The sequence below is a fragment of the Pongo pygmaeus genome, chromosome 17, assembly GCF_028885625.2.
Source record: "Pongo pygmaeus isolate AG05252 chromosome 17, NHGRI_mPonPyg2-v2.0_pri, whole genome shotgun sequence".
Classification (NCBI taxonomy): Eukaryota; Metazoa; Chordata; class Mammalia; order Primates; family Hominidae; genus Pongo; species Pongo pygmaeus.
This window is the reverse complement of record NC_072390.2, coordinates 32,344,982-32,363,694: the sequence shown is the minus strand read 5'-3', so window position 1 is coordinate 32,363,694 and position 18,713 is coordinate 32,344,982. Positions and strand designations below refer to the sequence as shown.

Below are 18,713 nucleotides of genomic sequence, written 5' to 3'. Positions count from 1 at the left end.
TGTAAAAGTGGCAAGTCTACATTCAATCACAAATATAAGCAAAATGTATATTTAAAAAACCTAAATTCAACAGAAGATCTAAACATTTTCTCTCTCAAGAAATTTATCTTCCCAGTTCTTTCTTCTTTCATTATGAGCTGGAAAAAAAGGTTTAACAATTTCTTGTTTAAAATTTCACTGTTGGCTGGGGATGGTGGCTCACGCCTGTAATCCCAGCACTCTGGGAGGCCAAGGCAGGAGGATCTGCTGAGCCCAGGAGTTTGCGATCAGGCCAAGCTAATATAGCGAGACCTTGTCTCTACAAAAAATAAAAACTAAAAAATTAACTGGGTGTGGTGGCACACACCTGCAGTCTCAGCTACTTGAAAGTCTGGTGTGGGAGAATCACCTGAGCCCAGGAGGTTAAGGCTGCAGTGAGTTGTGGCTGCACCACTGCTCTTCAGCCTGGGTGACAGAGCAAGAACTCTGTCTCCAAAAAATAAAAAATAAAAAATCAGTGTGAAAATTTTAGTTTATTTTAAGGTACCTTTTAAAATTTCCTTATAATAATTAACAATCATTATTATTCAGTAAATAGAAATATACACAAAATACTACTGAATTCCTTTGGTTGCAAATATATACTCCAAATGTTACAAAAAATGTTAACTCTGAATTTACTTTTATGACATGAGGGCACTATCATTTATATTCATGAGAGCTCAGTCAGAAATTGTCTCCTTTACTTATGGGTGGAGGGATTCTTCACTTGTTTAATCAGACACTTTCCATAGGCAAGTAAACCCTAGTACCTTGGTGGACTCTGGGAATCCGCCCCACGTCCACTCCATGTGAGACTCTGATCTGAGCAGGCTCTCAGCAGGTTTCACCTCCAGCTCTGAATCACTCTTAGGACACGCTGTCTGGGGATAGGTGCTGCAAAGAGAACAAAGACACATGATGACTTGAAAGTCAGGAAACCTTCAGTCTTGCTGAGCCTGACAGATTAAAAGAAACAAATTTGAAATATCTCGACTTTATCCTGCATATATAAAAACTCTATGGAAGGGAGCATCAATTATTTTTTCCACTTGAGTTCTTTAACAATAATAATAAAAACGACACCAACCAGTATTTAAGAGGACTTACCAGGTCCTTTGTAAACACTGTAGATTCATAATTTCATTTGCTTTTCACAAGAAATCAATGAGAAAAAAGATGATTTTGTAGGAAAGGAAAAGCAGGCAAATTAACGTAACACCCAAGGATTTGATTGCAGAATAAACAGTTATGACTATACTTTTTTTCACTATATTATTCAGTTACAGCCAACAGTTGACACTAAAAGATGAGAATTTTTAAGAATTGCAGATGAGCGGGCACAATGTCTCATGTCTGTAATCCCAGTGCTTTGGAAGGCCAAGGTGAGAGGATCACTTGAGGCCAGGAGTTCAAGAATAGCCTGGGCAAAATAGCGAGATTCTGTCTCTACAAAAAATTTAAAACTTAGCTGAGCACAGTGGTGCATGCCTGCAGTCCCGGTCACTCAGGAGACTAAGCAAGAGGATCACTCGAGCCCAGGGGTTTAGGCTGCAGTGAGCTATGAGTGTGCCACTGCACTCCAGGCTGGGCAACAGAGCGAGACCTTGTCTCTACTAAAAAGAAAAAGAAAAAAAATAACTGTAGATGGCTAAATTCCATGCTGATTATACAGATCTACAACTGGCCAACACTGTTAGAGTAAGTCAGATCAAATTTAGAAACAAAGTAATTATTGAGAGAAAAGATTCATATTTATGTTAAAAGTAAACATTCAGTTCCTTGGCTGTGTGACAGAGAAATGGGAAATATCATTACTATAGATTAACAGAAAAGCTAATTAATGCATCTTCCTTCCTCTTTCAAGAAACCAAGAAATTTCAAAGATACTTACGTCTCTAAAGGGGACCAATCTCCATCAGATAAGGGGTAATGATCCCCAGAATGGAAAAGCAAAGGCTCTTTACATTCTTCTTCTTTCAAGGAAGCATTTGAACATCCTCTGTGAAAGGAGAAACCAAAGAAAGGCAGGAACGATGACATTCTTGTCAGCTTTAAAAGATCCCCCAAACCTACTGATACTACAAAACAATAAAAATGAAGAGGGGCAAATGATTACTAACTCTCTTTAAAATATATGAAGGAGAAAGGGAGATACACCAATGCCACCCACTATAAAACACCACAATCACTGTTCACATATGGAATAAATAGGGTGAGGACAAAAGAGAAATGTGATTTCTCTTTTTTCCATCCCTTAAGGGTGATTCAAAGGCTAAAAGAAAACTAAGGCTTTATGTCTATTTCATTCAATCCTTACAAAATGAGGTAATATTTCATTGTAGATATTAAGTAATCAAGGATCCAGAGAAATTTAGTAACTTGCTCAAAGTCAAAAAGATAGGAAGTAGTTGGATTCAAAACAAGTAAGCCCTTATTCTTTCCACTGCTCTCCCCTTTCTACTGAATACATTTGAAAATGTATATTAGCTGAAGACAAACAAGATCTATGGCTCAAAATTTTAAAAATACTCTAACCTCTTAAAACCTTGGGACTAATTTTCTTCTTTATTTGGCCCAAGGATTATCTGAGAAGGTTTCCTTTACTTGGAATCTACAAGATGTGGAGATGTGAAGAAGATTATACCAAAAATGAAAAATGCTTTTAAGACTCATAAAAGGACCTTGGGCAGGGGGTTACACTACTGCTAATAAGGTTTTAATCAATTTACCTGCTGGTTTCTTAAATTTTCAGAGTTACTGTAACCACCTTGCCATATAACCTTGAAAACATCCCTCAGAAGCACTGTGGGCCCCCGTTTTCATCTTTAGTTGGAAATTTATCACTTGTCCTGTCTACTTCAGAGCCAATGTGAGAGTTACATGATGTAGCATGTTGAAATCTCTGAAAAGCAAAAAGAAAAGCACAAAGAAAGACTCTGGCCGGGTACAGTGGCTCATGCCTGTAATCCCAGCACTTTGGAAGGCCAAGGCGGGTGGATCACGAGGTCAGGGGTTCAAGACCAGCCTGGCCAAGATGGTGAAACCCTGTCTCTACTACAAATACAAAAATTAGCCGGGTGTGGTGGCGGGCACCTGTAATCCCAGCTACTTGGGAGGCTAAGGCAGAGAATTGCTTGAACCCAGGAGGCAGAGGTTGCAGCGAGCCGAGATCGCACCACTGCACTCCAGCCTGGGTGACAGAGACAGACTCCATCTCAAAAACAAACAAAACTCTGCAAAGCATAAAGCGCCATCTTATACAAGTTTAAAGGCTTCTTATAGAAAATTCAACGTTCTAATAGGACAGATAATAAATGTAAATGAGAATATCCACATCACTTAGTTTGCTGGACTAAAAACAGGGATAGAAAACCAGGTTATTTTTTAACATTACTTTTCTTCCTTTATATCTTAATTTAACATACTTATTTACTACTAACTCTGACATGTAATAGTTTTTCCACATAGCTTAATCTTTTAATTTAAGGTTTTCCTAACTCTGGTCTTCTTTCTCTAGGGCCTTACTCTGGCATACCACCCACTGAAGGGGAGAAAACATATGCCTGAGAAAGACATCTAGGAAAAAGTATTTCTCAATAAAGGAATATCAAAAGGCAAATTTTCCCGAGAAAGGGAAAATCAGGTTTGTGAATGGTCCTTATTTGCCCACTCTGAAAGGACACATCAGCTTGACCCATCACTATGCATATGTGAAAGTGGTCCGAAAAGAACAATGTAAAAGTCACACAAATTTCTAACCGAAATTTTTATATTACAAATATTTTACTTTTGGGACATATTTCACTGCAGTATAAAAGGTAAGCCAAGAAGAATTCAGCAAAGCAAACAGGATTTAGTAAAATATCGAAAGAGCGAGCAGGTACCACCTGAATTCATAGCCCCAGGAAGACAAGAGATGGCCTTTTTTGGTCATATCCTGACAAAAATACAGCCCATTAGTCTAGGCCCACTACAGTGACAGGAAAGATTTATGTTGAGATCCCTTTCAGTCCTAAGATTCCTTTATTAAAATAGGAATTCCAGAAACCTGTTAGGAACTTTTGAAATGGCAGGTATGCCTTAGAACAGGGACCTGCAAGGCAGACCACGACAGAGTAACAAACTAAGCACGTGACATGAGGCTGTAGTGGATCGTACACAGTAGAATGTGAAGAAAACAGCACAAGCACTGATTCTGTTTTGCTAATACATCAGAACTGAGCAAAAGAAGTAAACGGTGACTTTCAGTCAGGGCTGGGGGCTCAGAGGCTGAGGTTCACAGCCAGTGTGAACAGGGCACTCCAGCCCTCACAGATGTGCTACAACATCACATCTTTCAAATTCCGCATCATTTTCTAAGCCTAACATTTTTCCAATCCAAAAGCTAATGGAGGTTACATGGATGTACATGACTGCCAAAATGCACTGAACTGCACACTTACGGTCTGTGAATATTGCTGTATGTAAATTATACCTCAGGTTTTTTTTTGTTTTGTTTCGTTTTTAGAGAAACAAATCAATAAGCATTTTTTATTAACTTTTTTGACAAACCGATAGTAAAACATATGCTACTTAACGGTAACTGTGTCCCTTTATGTATGAGTCTGAAGATAAATATCATTCAGATTTTTATCTGGACAAGAAATTCAAAGGCTCCTGAAGAAGTAAGAAAGGAAATACCATGGTCACTAATGTAATCAGACTAAATATAAAAGCTATATATGTGTGTGTGTGTGTGTGTGTGTGTATAAATCAATGTTTTGATCAATGTAAGTAATATGAAGTTACAATAACTCACTGCTTCAAATAATATTTCAATTACATTTAACAGATTAAGATACTGTTTAGGGGAAAACAGCCTCAGAAGGAAGTATTAACAAAAAGGCATATTAATCATTACCTTTAATCAAACTAAGTATCAACCTTTCCCCCAACCCATAAAGACTTCATGTCTCTAAAAGGTTCCTAAATCATGGAAGATAACTTGACAAACTTTAAATACATCTCCAGGTATCAGATGTTTATGTACACTCCATGTGGGTCTAACTTTCACTGCCCAGAGTTTCTTGTCATGGTAGTGTAACATCATGAAAGTCTGGTTGCCAGATCTTTTTGTTTTTATTTGTAACAGAGCTAAACCTTATAACAATTATATTAACTACAACTAAGTTATTTGCTAATGGTAGTAGAATGATGTATATGCTTTATTAACAAAAATAGTACTTCTATAAATTTTTCTTTGTAAGAATTCCATAATACCAAGGAAAAGAAAAGACTCAAGGGGTTTGGGAAATAAGCCCCTTTTAATTTTAAATCTATGTAAGTTTAATGTATTCCCAAACTTTCTAAGTTCTTCCAGAGTTCTGGCCTTCAGGATATTTCCTAATTTTTCTTCTTAAGCTCTGCACTGCATCAAAACCTATCCAAACGATCTAATTCTGTGTTACCTATATTTAATATAAATAAAGCACAATATACAATCAACACTGTATCACTAGAATTATGAAGCTCTTCATGACTTTAAAAAAAACCTCCAAAACAATTATTTTATTTAACATGTAATAGTCATAAAGCAACTCCATATACTTAGTTTTCTGATATCCTAACGTATTTCCACAAACCTTTTTTTTTTTTTTTTTTTTTTTGAGACGGAGTCTGGCTCTGTCGCCCAGGCTGGAGTGCAGTGGCGCAATCTCGGCTCACTGCCAGCTCTGCCTCCCGGGTTCACGCCATTCTCCTGCCTCAGCCTCCTGAGTAGCTGGGACTACAGGCGCCCACCACTACGCCCAGCTAATTTTTGTATTTTTAGTAGAGACGGGGTTTCACCGTGTTAGCCAGGATGGTCTCGATCTCCTGACCTCATTATCTGCCCGCCTCAGCCTCCCAAAGTGCTGGGATTACAGGCATGAGCCACCAGGCCCGGCCTCCACAAACCTTTTAAGTCTACAATTTTATACAGTTTTCCATCAGGGAGGCAAGATATATATAATTTTTTTTTTATATTTAACTAAAGGTTTTAAGAGGGCTTAGTCTGTAAATCAGTAACAATTAGTCATAACACCATACAAACACATTTAAATATTCAGGAAAGAGGTTTTTAAGATTATTGCTTAGTCTTATAAACTGGTGAATTTTAACCAAATTGATACCTCTGTATTCTTATTTATGTTTCCTATACTCTTACATCATACTGCTTGGCAAGTAATGTAAGTTTTGACATAATTTAAAAATTCAAGTAGTTGTAAACAAATTCTAATTTGTTAACAATTCATATATTCCCCTTTACTTACTATACTACCTCAGAATTAATCCTCCTTAAAAAAGTAATCATCCCACATAGAAAAAACTGTAGAGCTTCATCTCTTCCTTAAATATTTTCAAGTACTGTAAGAACACAAATCCATGAAAAAAAACTGATTAAAATTGGACACTTCATCTTGCTTTACTAATTACGGAATAATACAAAGACACAAAAAAAACTTCCTTAATATTTCTTTGCTTAACAGAGAAATACAAAGAAATACTGCAATTATGGTTATGGGCTATTTTTCAGCCTCTTCAAGTATAGGACACAACTATGGTTCCTACTAGTAGGGAGAAATGAATAATCAATTTTGTGTAACACAAAAGAAAGATGAGAGGCACAAAAAGATAAACTGACTTTGGCTTTTAAGAACCTAATGTTAACCCTGAAATGCCACATTCAGTAACACAACAACAAAACAAAAGATGACAGCAGCAAGCCACCACTTCACACAGTATTAAAAATTCTGAAATATGTAATAGCTTTCCTCCCATCTCCCACTCAATCTGTTGTGTCGTCTTTTTGTTTTTCCTGCTTTTTGGCTGCAGGCAGTTCAAGGCTTGCCCGCTGCATCGGTTCAGCTTTTCTCATAGTGATTTCAATCTTTGTTGCAGTCATAGTTACATAACTTCGCTTTACATCAATCACGCCCCATAATTTCACATTTTGATCAAATTCTTTCTCTCCTTCAAATACAATATGCGCATCTAACAATGTGCTATTTGCTCCTACTCGACTAAGTTCTGGAAGTGAATTTTTAGCTTATACAGAAATGGTAACTTCACCTCCAGTCTGATGCCAGTCATGTCTACATGGAACAACTTTTTTCCCAGCATCTTTTTTAGTCCACATGTGTTTCCCTTTTGTACAGCCCTCTTGGTCTAAGAATGTATTAAAATCAAAAGGTTTTCTTCTACAACAGCTCCAGTATTTCATCCCCTCATGGAAAATAGGTACTCCAGAATGATATACACAGACTTCTTCTAGACTCTCTAGACCCCGATATGTCTTTGAACACCCTCCATTCTTACATAAGGTCCCAATCTTAATTTCATCATTGTCTTCTTCTTTTTTTCTTCATTCCCTGACGACAGTTTATCAAGTGCTTGTTTCAGGGAGGCAGATATTTTTAATTCCAAATTTGTCATTGGTTCATCTGGGCTTGGTCTTTTTATCGCTTCTACTGTCTTACAGGTTTGAATGTGTTCCTGAAATTTGGGTTTTAATTCAGATAGTTCCTTCTCAGTAGTCTTGACTTCAGGTTTGACTGGCTCAGGTGGCTTCTCACTATTATGTCTACCTTTTGTACAGCCTACAATGCTTAAGAAATCAGAAAAATCAGTTGTTCTTCTCTTACAGCAAGACCAACCCTTGAATGCATCGTGAAAGACTCGAACACCTGGGTGATACGTGCAAGCATCGTCGGAATTGGTCTCAGGATCGAAGCACTGACCACAGCTCCAGTTGTAGCACAGCAAGGCCATTTTTTTCCCACTGTCACAGGCAAGGCCCAAACACCGGGAACGGCAAGAGGATGCGTTTGCCACTCCAGTGTCGCTAGCCCCAGTCTCTATACCTCAGTTTTTTAAAGTGAGAAAAAAATCAATTGAATGCCAAAATAAATAGCCTGAATTATTTATGCGGGATAAATTATAGATGCAACATGAATTTTAAACTATTTCACTGGTAGTACGTAATAGATAAGTGGGGTTGCTAACCACCATAACCAAAGATCACTAACTCTGTTAACAATGTCTAGCAGCAACCTTAGCACAGTACTAGTCAATGAATTTCAGCGTGGCTAATGATCTCAGTTGGCATTTGGATACAGAGCATTTCCCATAAGACAAATGGAGCCCTGCAATACTTTTCTCTGTGTTCTGTGTCAGAAACAAAGGAGAGTAAAGGCAGAGAGTATCTGTAAGATCCATGTCACCCTGAGTATCTACACTCACCCCAGAAGAACATGGAGGGTTCTCTAGAAGCCAATTACCAATCAGGAGATGAAGTATGCAGATCATCAGAGCAGTAGGTGCTATCTGTGAAAAGTCTTAGGCTCCCTGGATTTAGCTCCCAGATATCACTTTTTAAGTAAGTCTGCTTTAGTGGATTAAAAGTTGAGACTCCTTTCTGATGGTTTGATATTGAGCCTCCATTTTTGCTATTGCTGGGTATTTGAAATATTTCCGTCAGTGGCATGTTTCATATAATTGCACTCAAGATTATGCTAGAACACTATCCAATATGCAGAGTCTCTTCCCTCCAAAAGGCTACATATGCCTAGGTGAGATGTTTTTGATCTCTCTCTCACACACAGACATCCATCCATCCTCTAGAAGGACAAACAAGGCTTCTATGTTATATTTAAGCCCAACGCCTATCTTTAGGAGGGGAGGGAGACTTACTAGGTACAGTTTAAACAAAGCCCTGTATAGTTTAAAGCTCTCCAATTTCCAGAAATGAGTTTCTTCCAGCTGTGCTATAGCAATCTGCTTTAAAGAATGATTCCCTCTTCCATCTGCCTCCTTCAAGGAGCCTCAATTAACCTTAATTCTATTATCAACAAAATTCTCGAAAAGTAAAGAGTTCAAACGAAACGCCATTTGTCAAAACAAAAGAGAAACCTATTTTATGCACTTATCTTCTCTGGAAAAATAATTTCTTTTCTAAGTGGTAGGGGCTGAGGAGAATATGCTATAGGAAAGCTGCAAATTCCACAACGCCACATAATTCCTAGTCCTCGCAACTGCAAAAGCAATTGATTTCCTATTCTTTTTCTCTTAGATTTTGAACATGTTGTTTCATATGCTGTTAATGACCGTAAATAGCTTCCCTCAAATAATGTTAGCATCTAGGTGCTGAGCTGAAAGGGGCCTTTTAAAGGCCCCTTCGACCCTCTCACTTTATAGATTAAGAAACCAATGCCCTGAGTGATGAAGAGGCTACTGTTCTACAGTCTATAATGGACCCAGTCTGTCTACCTTTTAGCTCAGTGCTTATTTCAGAAAACAACCTGAATTTTCACAGATGTTTACATTTTGTTTTCTTTTTTTGAAGTCGTAATTTCTGTTGGCTGTATTATTTAAGCAGATTCTATTTTAAGGAAATTTCATGGAAGAGTTCCTCCAGGTGGCAGCATCTATTATTCCATGGTAACCTAAAGAAAAAGCAAACCACCAACCTCCTGAAAACGACTGCAAGGCCCTAGCTTACGTGTGTTGTGACATGCCTGCTTACCAAGCCAGCAAGCTGCTGGCTTAGAGATAGGCTGGCAGCCATTCATACCTGTCAACCAAATCAGTACGCAGTGGATACAACCTTTCTCACCATCAGGAAAAACAAGGTATGTACTAATATTTCTGCAATGCATTGGCTTACAACATTCATTTACAAATTCCTTTAGAATAATGATTCTTGTACAATTTAGTAGGGAACTTGGCATATGTTTTAGAAATTGTTTTAATTTCCCAAGCTGTAGGTTGTTCAGGAATTCTAAACTTTGCTCTATTATGTCTAACAAAGGACACATGTCAACAAAATTTTAAGGCAAAAGCATTACTTCAGTGCTCTTTTTGGTAGATCTTGGAAGAATTTTAGTTGGTAAAAATATTTTCAGGAACAAAGCACTTCTGGGAGCATTACAAGGCTGATCCTAATAAAACTTAAGATGTGTAAGCATTTCAAGTTTTTCTCAAAAGAATACATGTTTCTTGCCCACCTACACATTTTACTATACATAAGACAAAACTTTTAAAGGAAATTGTTTATAATTTTTTTTTTTAAAGACGGAGTCTTGCTCTGTCACCTGGGCCGGAGGGCAGTGGTGTGATCTCGGCTCACTGTAACCTCCGCTTCCCAGGTTCAAGTGATTCTCCTGCCTCAGCCTCCTGAGTAATTAGCCTGCCACCACACCCAGCTAATTTTTGTATTTTTAGTAGAGATGGAGTTTCACCATGTTGGCCAGGCTGGTCTCCAACTCCTGACCTCAGGTGATCCTCCCGGCCTTGGCCTCCCAAAGTGCTGGGATTACAGGCATGGGCTACCGTGCGTGGCCTTTTTATAATGTTTTTAATATTTCTGAAGTCAAGCAGTAGAAAAGTAAAAATTCTCATACTTTATTCTCCTAGGGAAGAGAAGGACAAATAACCTTTAAAAGACTGAAAGAAGGAAGGAAAAGGACAGGAAGAGTCTCTTTTTAAGAAATTCTGGTACTTTTTATCAGCCTAAATTTCTTTGGGAATCAATGATATATAAAAGTAGAGTTCAGAACATTTATGATGAAACTCTTCTCAGCTAGTATTTTGACACTGACAAAAAAAACTACCTAAATTGATTGATTCATTCAGGATTTTAAAATCTTGTAAATATAGTGTACTCTGGTTTGTAGAGCTTAACATACTTTTCCACTATTGCTTCCGTCTTTCGTTGTTTAGTTCTATTGGAGGAATTCTGCATTCTATCAGAACTGAAATCAAAGTGTTATATATTCAGCGTGGGAGGAGTAAGAGAGAACACCACAGACATGACAGCTAGTGAACAATAAAACAAGAGGAGTAGAAAAAAATTTCATGTATTAAAAATGGCTATGTTACTTATCGAATTGTAAAAAATTACTATCAAATGTAGATGTTCAATTCTAAGATTTAAAATCTAGATTTCAAAATTTTAGAAAATGAATTGTTTTACAAAAAAGGATTATACTATGTTATTCATTAATGCAGTATAATTATAATATACTAATACTATATTAATTAATATTGTTTGCTGGGCTCAGTGGTTCATGCCTGTAATCTCAGCACTTTGGGAGGCTGAGGCGGGACAGTTGCTTGAGGCCAGGAATTTGAGACCAGCCTGGGCAACATAGCAAGACCCCATCTCTATAGAAAATTTTTTAAAACTAGCCAGGTGTAGGGGTAAGCACATACAGTCCTAGCTACTTGGGAGGTTGAGGTGGGAGGACTGCTTGAGTTCGGGAGTTCAAGGTTACGGTGAGCTATGACTGCACCACTGCACTCCAGCCTGGGCAACACAGGGAGAACCTGTCTCAATTAAAAAACAAAACAAAACAAAGCATATTTTTTTCCTGGTTTGACCATTTAAAACAAAAGATTGGCAAATAAAACACATACTAGATTGAGGTAGAGTTTACTCTTGATATATATTTGGTTTCCATAGCTAGTGAAAGAAATTATTTTCCTCTATTCTAGAACGAAAAACACTTGAACATCACTGTTTTCCAGAAAGTAGGGTGTGACCTCTTTTCGGCAGATGGGGTGAAAACACACGAGTGGACCAGCAGCTCCCTCCACAAATAAAGAGTCTGGGAATGCAGGGCCACTCGTGGGCAGCAGCTTCTTGTCCAGTCGTCACCAATAAAGAGAATCCCCACCATGGTCCTAGTGCCAAGGTGGCCACTGAGTGCAACAGGTGGAAGAAAACGGAATCGTGAATGAGAAAACGTGTTCTACTCCCAACTGCTACCTTTCAACCCCAGGCAGTGCTGACATGAAAAATGGCATATAATGAGCTCTTCTACAGAGCAGGTAAATAAGCAGCGATCAAGACTGCTCACGTAAAAAAATAAAAATCCTTCCTTTTCAATTCCAATAAAACAAAACTCAACTCCTCAGGAAAAAGATACCAAGCTTAAGGCCACTGGGTAGGGAAATCCCAGAGATGACATGGTGTCCAACTGTATCTGCTCACCCAGAGGCAAATCACTAATTCAGATCTTTTGACTTAGAACTTATTTGGCTCCTGGAAACTTCTTTATGAAAAGAAACACACAACCAGTCTGCTACAAATGACATTTCAGTAGCATATTTATAGACTAGTTGAAAGGAACAAAGAAACTGCCTTTGCTGCTCGATTCCACAATAAACTGTAAAGGGAGAAAACAAGCTCAAACCTCACACTGTGTATCCATAAAAAAACTGGCAGCTCCTGGCTTCACATGAACTCTAGGTACCCGCACAAGACCCTTCCCAGGCTAAGAGCCCTACCGTGCTGCCTGGGCCCCCTTGTCATCATCGGAGCTCACGCCTACATCACATGTGTCTTCTGCAGCAGGAGAGGCGGCCTGCTCTTCCTTCTTACTGTCCTGTTTGTATTTCTTTCTCCTTCGTTTTTTCTTTTTCACAGAACTTGGAGTAAAAATTGTCTCTGTTTCCAAGACGTGTGATATGTCTGAACTCTGAGATGGTGTTTCATCTCCACCCGATTTCACCAAAGGGGTGTCAATATCTTTAAAGAACTGATCTTCAGTAGGAATTGGTGAGGTGGCAAGGTAAGCAGGAAGCTTTTCCTTGAGGAGAATGGAGAAAGAAAAGTTATCCATGACAAACTCGACAGTGAATTAAAGCAGTAATATTTTGAATATATAAATTTTCACCGTGGTAAAAAAAAAAAAAATACATATTCCCTAAAGGCAAGAAAGTCCCACTGAACTAAGGCACTGCCTACTATACTCTGAGGTCTTTCCCCTGTGAGGCAGCTAAGTACTAGCCCACTTGGGTACATGTAACTGAGTCCATCTGAAGGAACTCACATGCCAAATCAGCATGGAACATCCCAAAGCCATAATTAAAGCTAAGCCCATTAAATTCTTCACAAAGCAAAGATCAAAGCAGCAACAACAATCTCAGGAGGTGTTACAAAGGACTCTCTCAAGAACTCACACAGAACATTCAGAACAGGACAAAGCAGAAGGCAGAGATTAAGGACACTGCATCAGACAAAGGGCAGCAGGACAGGTGAGTGACACGAGGATGCAGTGATACAGAGTGGCCAATGCTTATGTTTTGCCAAATTAATTGGAGAAAGGCAATTAGAGACAATACCCTATAACAAATGATGTTAGTAAATTTTTAAACCATAAAGCATTTATGTTTAAAAAAAGAAATATTCCTTCCTGTAGGAATTCAAAGGAAGAAAATAAGGCCCAATATTTAGAAGCAGTCAAACTCCTAATACTAAATGAACGATCAAGTCTGGTGTTCAGTAAATTCATGTCTTAGCCATTTGTTTCATTCCTTTTTGTATCATCAGAGGAAATGGAAGGTACATAATAGAGATAAAAATTAACTTCAGGCAGAACGTGGTGGCTCATGCCTGCAATCCCAGCACTTTGGGAGGCAGAGGGAGGCGGATCACCTGAGGTCAGGAGTTTGAGACCAGCCTGGCTAACATGGTGAAACCCTGTCTCTACTAAAAATACAAAATTAGCTGGGCATGGTGACGCATGCCTGTAATCCCAGCTACTCAGGAGACTGAGGCAGAAGAATTGCTTGGACCTGGGAGGGGGAGGTTGCAGTGAGCCGAGATCATGCCACTGCACTCCAGCCTGGGCAACTGAGCGAGACTCCATCTCAAAACAAACAAAAACAAAAAAATTAACCTCATATAATTTAAAATATTCAAGCTTTTAAAAATAGTTCTGAAAATGTATGGGTTTCTGTAATTGTTTTTTTTATTAAGCTTTTGAACTTAGCTTTGATAAACATATTACCCTGAAGCTAAAGTTTGATTTACCTAGGAGAAATCTGTGTTCACCAGCAACAAACACTTACAGAGAAACTGTAATAAGATATTCTGAATGTCCAAAAGAAACCCAGATGAGAGGTTGTGGTCTCTGACTTTGAGGATTTTTAATTCAATGATCTTTATTTTACTTACTGAAAGCTCTTTTTGTTTCTGGTGGTATTTGTTAGTTCTATTATAGCAATGTTTGTGGGATCAACATAACCTGAACGCCTACCAGTAAGAAAATGGTTAAACAAACTGTGGTATGTCCATACTATGGAATATTGTGCAGCTATTAAAAGCACAGAGTTAGGTTGAGAACTAGACTTGAAAAGAATGTTGATGACATATAATTATATGAGAAAAATTTGAGAGGAAAAAAAGCAAATAAATGGCAACAAACTGGGTTTTTGGTCATTTTTATCCTACTCTAAATGACAAACCCCTAGAGGAAGAGAAGCATATTGTATTCATACCATGTGGCATAGAATAGTAATTCCAACATTTGTTGGATAAATTAACAATTTTTTATTTTAAAGAGAAGCATACTACACAAGATAAACTCTGGTCAATGTAGTCATATGTGGAATAGGGAGAAAAAGGCTGAAAAGTTGACATTCTCCAAGTTGTCCTTGCTAAGCATAATTTTTAGTGGAACTGTCAGAATAAGCCATGAAAACGAGGTTAACATCAATTACCCAGTCCTCTCGCTTATAGTGCCTGCTGATCTAGAAGTTCAGTGTTATGAATTATACATAATTTTAAGAAACATACAAAAAGTGTTTTTTTTTTTTTGACAGATGTCATTTATTATGTTTCATTCTGCTCTTTGCCTCTGTCTCTGATAAGGAAAAATGTTGCTTAGGCCAAGTAAATGCAAACAAGGTATTATAAAGACAAGCAATGAAGAAACTAGAAAAAGCACCAGTCTGATCAAGCTTCCCCTTCATAAATGATAGTGTTTCAATGCTGCTTTACATACTGGTACCTAAGTTGTTGGTTTCTCAATCAAAAAATGATAAACAATCTCATTTTGCTATTGTATTTTTTGGTAATAATTTTCTTTGTAAATTTATTGTATCAAACTGTAAGTTCATCTTCAAAGCCAAAAAAGTAGTCCTGTATCCTTAATAACTTGATGCTCATCAGTTTTGCTATTTGAGATTTTATTCTTTATGAAGAATGATGTACTGATGCCTTTGAAAGAATTTTTAAAAAGATTCACGTTACATGATCTGCGTTCTTTAGTGAGAATGTAAAATCTGTTATTAATAAATAAATAAATAAAAAGATCCACATTGAATCCATCAAGAATCCATCGTTAACTAGTGTTCAAATCAGTAGATACAGAATGTGTGTGCTGGGGAGGGGGGATTTTAACAAATCATGCTTGTTTGCTAGAAGAAGTCAAACATGTAATCACTTATAAAAGGATATAGGCCAATTAATTTAACTCTCTTGAGATCATAATAAATTAATCCACCTGACTACTCAAGGTGAGGGATGTAATATCCCAACCAAAATGGTAAACATGATTCCCAGTTGAAAGGTCACATGTGAATAAACACATAGCCAGAAGAGAAATGCCTTACTCAGGCAGAACTGAATATATTCAAGTCAAGATGTGAACCAGAAGCAACACTAAGTAAGAAAGCTCATTAAAGCTAGAAAGTGATGTGCCTTCCCTTACAAAAACTGCAAGTACGTGCATTCAGCATGCTCCCTGCACCCTGAAACTTTGTATGGAGAAAAATTCCTCATCCCTTCAGCTCCTTTTTGACAGCTTAGTTCTTCAACATGAAACTAAAGCTTGTCTTGCCAACAACAGTCCTCTGTACAATCAACCATAAAAAACTGCTAAACAGTCCGTTTGGGCCACGTACCAGAGGCCTGAGCACAGTGTGTAAGGAGGGTGTCACCCATGCAAACTTACATATTCTTCTTCAGTCTCCTCAACAAAGAAAGCTTCTCCGTTGTCACCCAACTTCATGTGAAGATCCACTGCATTGCCGTTGATTTCTATATCAATCTATGGGAGAAACAAAGTATGATTTAATGTTCAAGGAGTCTTTCCTTCAAGTTAAACTAAACCGGAACTCTGAGTTCTCAAGCTAAACAGCATAGTTTTGAGGTTCCCAGAACTACAGCCTCTAAGAAACACTGCTACTTGCCCCTACCCAACCCCTAAAGCCAAATGGAGCTGGCAGAGGGAGAGACGGACAACCAGGAATTGAAAGAAAGTGTTTCACCATCTATTTTTACAACACATAAAAATTTTAAAATTATTTTTCAAATTTAAAATGGGGGAAATATTGTCAAAAATTTGCACACTTTAGAAGTTATGGCACAGGCAGGCTTCACCTCACACGGTTCAGATACACACAAGTTTCAGGAACCTCAGTATGTGAGCTGTGAGCAACTGCATCAAGTACAACTTCACTGACAGCTCTTCTGCCCACAGATCTAGGTAAGTAACAGGTGACAATCAGTGCTGTGACTGGTCACTGATGATGGCGGTTCCATTTTCCCAGGAAGCAGGTGAAATGATGGGATAAGTAATATCATGTTAAAAAAAAAAATTCAGGTAGACATATGCATTGGGCCATTTTTGTGTTTGCTATAAAGAAATACTCAAGGCTGGGCAATTTATAAAGAAAAGAGGTTTAACTGGCTCATTGTTCTGCAGGCTGTACAAGCATGGCATTGGCATCTGCTTGGTTTCTGGGGAGGACTCAGGAAACTTTTACTCACGGTGAAAGGCGAAGTGGGGGCAGACACGTCACATAGTGACAGCAGATGCAAGAGACTGGGGGTGCCACACAAAGGTGCCACACACTTTTAAAACAATTGGATCTTGTCAACTCAGCAAAAACTCACTCATCCCCAAGTGGATGGTGCTAAGCCATCCATGAGGGATCTGCCCCCATGACCCAAACACCTCCCACCACGCTCACCTCCAACACTGGAGTTCACAATTCAACATGAGACTTGGAGGGGACATCCAAACCTTATCAACATATTTTGCCAAAATGCTTGTTATAAAACTCCTATGTATGGGCCGGGTGCAGTGGCTCATGCTTGTAATCCCAGTACTTTGGGAGACCGAGGTGGGCAGGTCACCTGAGGTCAAGAGTTCGAGACCAACCTGACCAACATGGTGAAACCTCGTCTCTACCAAAAACACAAAATCAGCTGGGCAAGGTGCCGCACGCCTGTAATCCCAGCTACTCGTGAGGCTGAGGCAGGAGAATCGCTTGAACCCGGGAGGCAGAGGTTGCAGTGAGCCGAGGTCACGCCATTGCACTCCAGCTTGGGCAACAAGAGCGAAACTCTGTCTCAAAAACAAACAAAACAAAACAAAAACAAACAAAAAACCTCCTATGTATGAATAACATAACCACACTGAAGTGGGTGAGGAAGAATAGAATTAACCTAAGTCACCTTGGAAACAGTATTTTGAGTTGTATTATAAGTCTAAAGACATATTTTATATGTTACTCCAAACAAATATTGTGCAGTAGTTAATACATTCACAGAGATTTGAGTTAGCAATTCTGAAACTATTTTGTGTTTCCTAGAATTGAGTAACTAAGCAGATATACTGATGATAATCCGAGCCACGTTTCCTGTTGAAAGAGAAAAAAATTATAAATAAGGAGGTGGAAAGAAGCCTGCGATGGTGGATGGGAATTGGAGGAACCCATATGCACTCATGATTTTCATATATAGATGCAGGGGTGTGTGTGTGTGTGTGTGTGTGTGTGTGTGTACGCGTGCACACATCCACCCATTTCCTAGCTCTGCCAGCTTGGGCTGCCTAGAAGCAACGATACCTCAGGAGTTACGAGCACACTTAATAACCAGATCTTTGTTCGTAAATACTATTCTTCAATAAAAGGAACTGGGGTAAAATAATTAATGCCAGAGCTGAGGCAGGGAAAGTAGCTTCTTCTGGAACACCTTCTGGTACCGGGAAGGAAGGGTTCAAAAACTGATGGGAGCATTTCAAAGGAACCCAACTTGAAGGACATATACTAACAGTCAAATTGGGACAATCTGAGCAACTAATTTCATTTTTGGAGGCTATCCATTTATCAAGTGTAGCTGGGAAAATAGAAGAATGCTTCTTTAACATGCAAATTCAGACTCTAAACTATTCATACACTATCTCAGAAAAATTAACACTTCACAGCCCTTACTTTTAGAGATCAAGTATGACATTTCTCAATGTGACTACTTACTTTATCATCTTTGTGTGACTTTAAATGGAGTTTGGTCTTTCCAAAAATTAAACCTAACATCAAATTATGCCAATATTGGCAATACTTAAAAGAATATACTGTGAACTCTACAGGCAACAACAACACAAAGATTTTAAAAATATTTTGAGAGAGCACCAAGTTGGAACAAATTCTTCCCACCAAGGTGATTATTTTAAAAAGGACACTAATTTAATGTATTAAATTCTAGTAAAACAGTTTTAAAAATAACCCCTCATTTCCATACAGTCTTACTTCTTACACTGTGGCTTAATTGTGCTGAACATAATATAGGACTAAGATGCTGAAATGAAACTGGTATCTCTGAGAAACAGTCGATATACTAGACTTTTGAACTGGCTTACCACTCTTTGGGTAAGAATATCTCAAATGTCTTTTGGGAGTCTATTCATCCTGTTTCAAATCATATACAAGCTGAGTGTCTCAAATCCAAAAATCTGAAATCTAAAAATGCTCAAAAATCTGAAACTTCTTGAGCATTTACATGACACTCAAAGGTAATGCTCACTGGAGCACTTCAGACGTCAGATTTTCAGATTTGGGATGTTCAACCAGTTAAGTATAGTGTAAACATTCCAAAAAATGAA

At 38.2% G+C, this 18,713-nt stretch overlaps 1 protein-coding gene and 1 pseudogene across 9 annotated transcripts in view; both read right to left on the bottom strand.

Moving 5' to 3' along the window:
* Window positions 1-18,713, bottom strand: part of LPIN2 (lipin 2) — a 113,770-nt gene that overhangs the window by 24,678 nt on the left and 70,379 nt on the right. For all 9 annotated transcript variants that reach the window (XM_063653456.1, XM_063653458.1, XM_063653457.1 and 6 more), the window contains 4 exons: window positions 15,780-15,875; window positions 12,328-12,629; window positions 1,913-2,020; window positions 792-915 (listed from right to left, as the gene is read on the bottom strand). In XM_063653456.1, the coding sequence (XP_063509526.1) occupies window positions 792-915; window positions 1,913-2,020; window positions 12,328-12,629; window positions 15,780-15,875 (630 nt within the window). The remainder of the gene's footprint in view (window positions 1-791; window positions 916-1,912; window positions 2,021-12,327; window positions 12,630-15,779; window positions 15,876-18,713) is intronic.
* On the bottom strand, window positions 890-12,321 carry LOC134738430 (cysteine and histidine-rich domain-containing protein 1-like; annotated as a pseudogene).